We start from the raw sequence: 7419 nt of genomic DNA, 5'->3' as shown, positions 1-7419 counted from the left end.
AGGAGAAGGGAGGCATAAGGGCAGAGGAGCAGAGTAAAGAGAGACAAGGACCAGAAAGGCAGGGAGTACTGGGGGAGGAAGGGGAACGGAGAGGCAGGGAGTCCGGGTGGTGGGGGGGCGTGACAACCATCTGTGACATGGACCAGGTAACAAAGGCATTTCAGAAGCAGCTTTTATCTTTGTCATCTGTTATCCTCGAATCTGCATTGTCCTGTAGATGAGCCTGCGGTTATAATCTGCTGCCACAGCCCATTCTGAACATTGGGGGCTTCTCTGACTGGCCTCAACTGGCCCATTTACAGCCTCACGTGGAAGGGGGTGGAAAATACAGCCGCCCCCAGCCGGGTTTCCGAAAGCTTAGAGCTGCTTATCCAGCTTTTTAATGGCACTCCCCCCCCTCCAAAACATAAACTGCCCCAGCCCGGGTCATAGTGACTCATGTCCTGTCCACTTCATCACTCCCCCAGGCGTTTGGGGGGGGGGGGTTTCTCCAGTTCCGGATCCGTGTTCCGCTTTCCTGTTTCCATTAAAAGCCTACCCCCCCTCAGGGCAGTCCCCGTAAAGCTATGTGCTGCCTGATAAAGCAGCAACTCAAACAAGGTGACGACCGGATCCACAGACACACAGCTAAGCCGTTCAAAGTAATTAAAGAAGAAAACTGCCTTAATTATTGTCACTCAGAGGCATCAAGACGGGCAACTGATTTGCTGCCTGTGTTTGTTCACGTCTCATTCAAAACCAACAGCAGATATTTATAACACCAAATGAGAGCAGCTGGTTTAAACACTTTATTATAAAAATCAATACAGTAGAATGGAGGGGGGTGGAATCCTTGTCCTGCTGGCGGTGTCGTGCCGCTGCTCTTTCTTCAGAAAGCATCTAGGTTGCTCCTGGACTCTCTGATCTCTGCCAGGGCCCCCAGCACCTCGTTCATGGCCCGCTGGCCTAGCTGCAGGCCCCCGCGGGTTCGCACGCTCACTGTACCACTGGTGGCCTCCTTCTCCCCCACCACTGATGGCCCCCGAGGGAAGAGAGACAGAGGAAACGTGTGTGAGTGTGGAACGGAACGCGTGCAGCCGTGGGGCTGCGTCTGCCCACCCCCCTCCCCCCCCTCACCTAGTATGTAGTTGTACTGAGCGAGCTGAGCAGAGCGGATCTTCTTATTTAAGGTGGCCCCGTGGTCACCATCCATGTCAGTGTTGAAGCCAGACTCACGGAACCTCCTTACCACCTTAAGGACACCAGGACAGAGTATGAATACAGCTCATATGCACGCACACACGCACGCCACCTCCGTCTGCTGGCTGACCTGCTGTGCGTACTCCTCCACGTGACTCCCCACCGGTAACACCATGACCTGTGCTGGGGAGAGCCACAGGGGCCTGAGGGGGGGCAATGTGGAGCAGGGTGAGGGGCAAGGAGACCCATGTTACAGAGGAATGGCTTGGGTGGGAGACCCAAACAGACAGATAGATAGACAAGCCCGGCTGACAGTGACTCACCATCGCCCCCCGAAGTGCTCGGCCAGGATGGCGACCATGCGCTCCAGGGAGCCCAGTACAGCTCTGTGGATCATCACTGGCCGGCACACCTCTCCGTCTGCACTGGAGACATCCAGCACCCCCCCCCCCCATGGCTCTCAGTAAGCAGCAGACTCCCAGGGCACACGGAAGCCGGCGGCACTGCAATCACACACTGACCTCATGTACTTCAACTGGAACCTGATCGGCAACTGGAAGTCCAACTGGATGGTGGCGCACTGGTGCTGTCGCCCAGTGGCATCACGGATCTGGATGTCGACCTGGGCCAGCAGACGATATTGACGCTGATGTGCGGGTCTCCCGTAACCCAACCTCCTGGTACCTCCCCCCCATCTTATCCCTACTTCCTGGCACAGCCCCCCCCACGCTTACCTTGGGCCCATAGAAGGCCCCATCCCCAAGGTTCACGTCCCATGGCTCCCCGAACTGCTGCAGGCTTTTCTCCAGTTGCTGGGCCCCCAAAAGAAGAGAGAATGAGACACAAAGGGAAGGTCACTGCTCTGTGTGCGGCAGAGGGGGTCGGGGGAGGGGGAGGGGGGCTCTTTCTCCTCACCCGGGAATCTCTCAGGATGATGTGGAGGTGAGAAAGAGGGAGCGACAGGCCGCTGGCACGCCCCAGCTCGCTGGGACACGTTAGGCAGCGGCAGTGCTTGGCAGCCCGCATAATATATGGGGGGGGGGCACGGCCTCACCTGCTCGGCGCTGTCCCACAGTGAGGCGTCCCCCAGGAAGGACGGAGGGCGTGTGGACAGCAGGCAGCGGAAGGAGAAGCCGAACACGGTGTAGACGCTGCGCACAAACTCCAGACAGGAAGTGATCTCGCCCTCCAGCTGCCAACACGATAAGCAAGAATGATGGCACAGGCAGGCAGCATAGACAACAGGCTGGTGCCATGCTTAGGGCCTGTTTCCCAAGCAAGCAAAACACCCATGGCCTAAAATCGCACCTCAGCTATTTAATCAGCTGGAGAGGCAGCAGGCCGGGGTTTACCGGCCTGAGTGAAGTTCGAACGGCAGCATTCCGCAGCTCGGCCTGAGGACTCTACCTACTGCCCTCCCCAGAATGCCGCCCCCAGCAACGGGGGCACGGCAAATCAGATGACAGGGTTCCATAGGCTCACACGGCTGTCATAAAACCGGAGAACCAACCCAGCTGACCGACGGGTGACATTTGAGGGGAGGTGGGCAAACCTCTGTGACAAGAGGACATAACGGGGAGGGCAGGACTTCGAAGTGGCTTGCTGTCCAATCACACGCCAGGAAGGCTGTCCTTGGGAAGGATTTGAACTGCTGAGCGCACACGGATTTCAAAGTCCACTTCCGGCTACTGGAATAATGAAGCAGATCTTGGAGGAACTGAAGGAAAGGAGCCTCCCCAGCCAGCCCCCGCCACCCCTATCAGAGGCCACCTTCACCCCTGGTCCTAAGGAAACACAGGTGCTGCCCATGAGGGGAGGAGGGGCGTACCTGCTCGGGGGTGCAGAAGATGTGGGCGTCGTCCTGGCAGAAGCGGCGGACTCTGGTCAGGCCTGTGAGCGCCCCCGAGTGTTCATTGCGATGCAGTGCACCGAAGTCTGCCCAGCGTAAGGGCAGCTCCCGCCAGGACCGAACCCGCTGCTCAAACATGACACTGGGGGAGGAGCATTTTATTGATGGCATCAGGTCATCTCGCCCATGTACCACAGCAACCTAGACTGCACCTGCAAGCCTGGCCGGCACTCACCAGTGGGCGGGGCAGTTCATCGGCTTGAGGGCGTAGGTGTGCGGGGGGCACTGCACCAAGAACATGTTCTCGCTGTAGTGCTCCCAGTGGCCAGAGCGCTCCCATAATGTCGTGTTGTACAGGGTAGGGGTCATGACCTCACTGAAGCCACGCCTCCGGTACTCACTCTAAGTGGGAAGGAGGACAGGAGGAAGTGGAGCAGGAATCAGGGGAGGAATGAGAACAACAGTCATGTAAAGCTGAGAGTTAGAGATTCTGGGCTGAGACTCCGGGTGCGTGTACATGTGTGTGCGTTTAAGTGTCTCCGGTACCTTAATGAAGTCTGTGAGCGTGTTGTAGATGTGAGCCCCCTTCGGGAAGAAGAAGCAGCTACCGGGACTGACGTCGTTGAAGAAGAACAGCTCCTGGTCCTGGGAGACACGGAGTCAGCCAGAGATGGACAGGTGGGAACAAAGTGATGGTCACCGTGGCGACGGCACCTCACCCTGCCGATGCGCCTGTGGTCCCGGCGGCGAGCTTCCTCCAGCTCTCTTTCCCACTCCTCCTTTTCTCTGTGACCCGGGAAGGACACCCCCAGCACCCTCGACATGCCACCAGGGAGAGGGCTCTCCGTAGCCAGCGCCGACACCTGTGGGGGCGTTAGGCAGAGACGTGAATCCCTTTGCAGAGCTTCTCGTGGATGCAGGTGGGCAGACGGGAGCTTCCCTGACTCACCTGCAGCAGCTTGAAGAGCTTAAGGTAGCCGGTGTGAGGGAGGAGAGGCCCAGTGCAAAGCCCCACAGCGTCGCCACACCTACGGTAACGGGCCAGAGACGGTGACAGAAAGACATGATTAGCAGGGGACACTTCACTCAGGTCAACAAGCCAATGAGAGGAAGCGAACTGGCCAGGAGGCCCAGAAACACCACAGGGTGAAGGTGACGTTCACTACACCTTATCACCTCAGAACATCACGCAAATATCTACTAGGTAGCTTTTTTACCAGCTTCAGCTTCTAGGGTTACAAAGCACCTTTTAAAACTCGAGTATCCCTCGTTACAGTGTCTGTCAAAACCACTACTGGAACAGGAACGTTACATAAGCTCAAACCTTTCCAGATGTTTCCGGAACCTCCCACTGCACAATAAGCAGTTCTTTTTTTATAAAAATTTCATAAGAAGCACAAATTACTGACTGGGAAGTGAAACTGAGGTCTTAAAGATACTTACTAAACAATGTTTCCAGGCAACATTTGGTGACTTTTTGTACAGAGCAATCTAGGATACCTGGGACTCAAACCAACAACTTTCAGGTGCCCTTAACCACCAGCAAGTGTCATATTACTACTGGTGTAGTGGAGTCTGTCTTTCCGTACTCTGAGTCTAAGGGCTTGGGGTGCTTTCGATGGCAGGGCTCTGTTTTAGTTGCAGTTCATCAGCAGAAGTGAGTGTAAATAAAAGAGACATGCAGTGACACACTGGCTAAGTGATATGTGAAGCAGTGCATTGTGGGACAGACCTGTAGACGGTTACAGTTGGACTGGTCAGCCGCTCTTCAATCAGTTGCAGCCTCGGTGAGCTGTCCTGTGTGAGCCAACATACACATTGTAACAGTCTGAATGATCGAGAGCCACAAGAGAACAAGAAACGAGCGGAAAGTCAGGGTGCGCGCTGCCATCCTGAAGCCAACTCATATACAGACACTGTTTGGCAGGAAGTGCCTTTGAAATGATTGCCAATTGTTACTGGAGAAAAAAAAAACCTATAGCAATACTGCCATCTTGTGGTTTGAATAGAACATCAATCCAAATCGCAAAGCAGGCCATGCGTGGATTTGGGCTAATAGGTGACTTGTAGGGGTTATGCAATGGTCCCTCTCTCTGCCTTTATGTCCATCTCTGACACACACACACACACACACACACACACACACACACACAATGCTGATGACTTATCCAGCAGGTTGGCAGCAAGGAGGACCAGACGGGGGACTGAAACAGAGGCAAGCAGAAGACGTCCGTACCTTGAAAAGCTCCTTCAGCTGATGGGTGCTGAGCTGCAATCCGGTGAAGGGGAGTCTGAGGGCGGCCATTCGGCTGCACTTCTCTGCCACTTCATCCAGAGGAAGGACGCTGAGCGAGAGAGCAAAGAGACAGCATGAGACTGCAGAGGGAGACGGCACCCACAATGTCAAAAGAACAGGTTTTTATATATAAATAAATAACACACAAAAGACAAGTGTGTGTGTCACCCTGTGTCCTAAGCTTCCTAGAAGGTTGTCTTCATAGATGACTGCTTTTCCCCATAAGCCTTGTTTACAGCTCCATAAACAATGGCTGAGGAAGGCAGCGGCTACCAACGGCCCCTCACCAGCTTGTCAGACTGAATTCTAACACTCAGGACTACAAGAAGTCCACAGGAGGGAGGCTGACCATGAATGGAGGATCCCAGCCTTGCCTGCATGACCCACAGACGTTGTACATCCAAGGAGTGACCCCAGCACCAAAATCCCTGGGGTGTCACTTACCCATCTGCTAGCTGGTAATCACAGTAGAAGCTGCTCTCAGACGTGCCCTGCCAACATACTTCCGCCCCAAACAGCTGCTCCAGCACCGCTGCCAGGACACATGCTCCAGAACGCCACAGCACCTGGGAACCGGACAGGGACAGAACACGTGAGGTTGTCACCCGGTCATTGGAAGTCAGCATAAGGAGGAGATCAAACTCCTGTCATCTGCAGGAAACAAACAAAACGATTACACTGCAGTATGTAATAAAAGAGAAAAACATCTAATTTTGAGAAACCATAAGCTCATTACTTTGGAGGGAACATGAACACTGTACCGGGGATGCGTCAACAAGCCCGTCAGGCCAAGTTCAAATACTAAAGAAGTGGGCAATTAATAAGCCAGAAGAAGAATTCAAAAAATGATCCCATTATCCAAGGCCATCCCTGACATCACGGTGGGGTTAGCTTGGTGGACCCTGATGTCATGGGGGGGGTGGGGGGTGGGACAGGGGATGTGCAAAATTCCTGCGAGTAGCAGCACAGTTTTAGTGCCAGTGGGCACAGTGCCACCTCCAGTGCGAACGAGGGAAAACTGGCATAAAAATCACTGCTATTAGCAGAAGCGCATTAGCATGACCTGACAGCTCACTACAATGGTGTAGTTGTTTAGCAGGAGTTGGCAGGGCAGCGATGATAAAATAATGTTGTGCAGAGGAGGACGTGGGGCAGCGAAAGTAAAAGTTTTTGACTGGGGTTGGAGGGGGGTGCATCGGGGTAAGCGGTGCCATCCCTGGCTAATAGATCACAGGAGGTATTTATGGGAAAAAAAATAACGGCGTGGAATGTGAAAGCAGCAGAGAACCTGACCAGCCTGATGGATATTTTAAAGTACTAGCAGCTGTAAACCAAAGCTTTAGGAGGTTAGACTGTGTAACAGAGCCTTGGACCACAGCCAACCTTTTTAAAGTGACTTGCGTCTTTATTGTCCTCCAACCTTCCCCCTCAGGAGAGGTACAGAGACTGGCTGCGGCACGGGGCTACTCACCTGCTGGCCTTCAGCACTGTCATAGCCCAGCAAATGCAGCTCGCAGTCTCCCTCCAGGGGGCGATGCAGTTCCCAGAGTTTTCCATTCACCCTGCCAACCACGGCACCCTTTACCCTGTTAAGACACAGGTGTGTGTGTGTGTGTGTGTGTGTGTGTGTGGGGGGGGGGGGTTATGACCAACCATGAATTTGTGGGAGGAAAAAAAACTGATCACCACCACCACCATCCGGTCTGAAAATTATTGCCCCAACTGACAACCTCATCTATTTTTACTGGAGTGGGATTTCTGGGTATAAGAATAACAAAGATGGCTGTGTGAAAATGTTAACCCTGAGGCAGCAGAATGGGGCTTTGATATATAAAAACAGCAAGCATTTATGAAGCTATTTCACTGCCGCTCTGAGGTAATACCGCGCTCTCTCTGCGACCAGCAGGGGCGTCGTGACTCCGGCTGTCCCCTTCACAACGCTGCCATCCTGCAGCTGGACACAGAGACCCTCTCCCTTTTCCCCCACCGCCCTGTCCTCCTGGCTCTCCCGAAGGGCCTCAAAATGCCGCAGGCGTTCCAATAACCCAGGCTGTACTGGCTGAGGAAGGAGTGAGCAAAGGTGGAAGGGAGGAGA

At 54.1% G+C, this 7419-nt stretch overlaps 1 protein-coding gene across 3 annotated transcripts in view; it reads right to left on the bottom strand.

Moving 5' to 3' along the window:
* Nucleotides 1-775: 775 nt before the first annotated feature.
* tars2 (threonyl-tRNA synthetase 2, mitochondrial) overlaps nt 776-7419 on the bottom strand; it is an 11059-nt gene continuing 4415 nt past the window's right edge. For 2 of the 3 annotated variants that reach the window (XM_049025636.1, XM_049025635.1), the window contains exons 2-18: nt 7208-7383; nt 6796-6910; nt 5769-5890; nt 5265-5373; nt 4761-4825; nt 3978-4056; nt 3748-3891; nt 3575-3673; nt 3264-3430; nt 3008-3170; nt 2234-2371; nt 1914-1991; nt 1701-1801; nt 1503-1604; nt 1310-1382; nt 1117-1231; nt 776-1011 (exon numbers count right to left, since the gene is read on the bottom strand). In XM_049025636.1, coding sequence (XP_048881593.1) covers nt 869-1011; nt 1117-1231; nt 1310-1382; nt 1503-1604; nt 1701-1801; nt 1914-1991; nt 2234-2371; nt 3008-3170; nt 3264-3430; nt 3575-3673; nt 3748-3891; nt 3978-4056; nt 4761-4825; nt 5265-5373; nt 5769-5890; nt 6796-6910; nt 7208-7383 — 1989 coding nt within the window. In that variant the 3' untranslated portion in view covers nt 776-868. The remainder of the gene's footprint in view (nt 1012-1116; nt 1232-1309; nt 1383-1502; nt 1605-1700; nt 1802-1913; nt 1992-2233; nt 2372-3007; nt 3171-3263; nt 3431-3574; nt 3674-3747; nt 3892-3977; nt 4057-4760; nt 4826-5264; nt 5374-5768; nt 5891-6795; nt 6911-7207; nt 7384-7419) is intronic. The other variant, XR_007399706.1, reaches the window with a different exon arrangement.

The sequence above is a fragment of the Brienomyrus brachyistius genome, chromosome 9 (assembly GCF_023856365.1).
Source record: "Brienomyrus brachyistius isolate T26 chromosome 9, BBRACH_0.4, whole genome shotgun sequence".
Classification (NCBI taxonomy): Eukaryota; Metazoa; Chordata; class Actinopteri; order Osteoglossiformes; family Mormyridae; genus Brienomyrus; species Brienomyrus brachyistius.
Note: the sequence above shows the minus strand (reverse complement) of the source record. Positions and strands in the feature narration are given on the sequence as shown.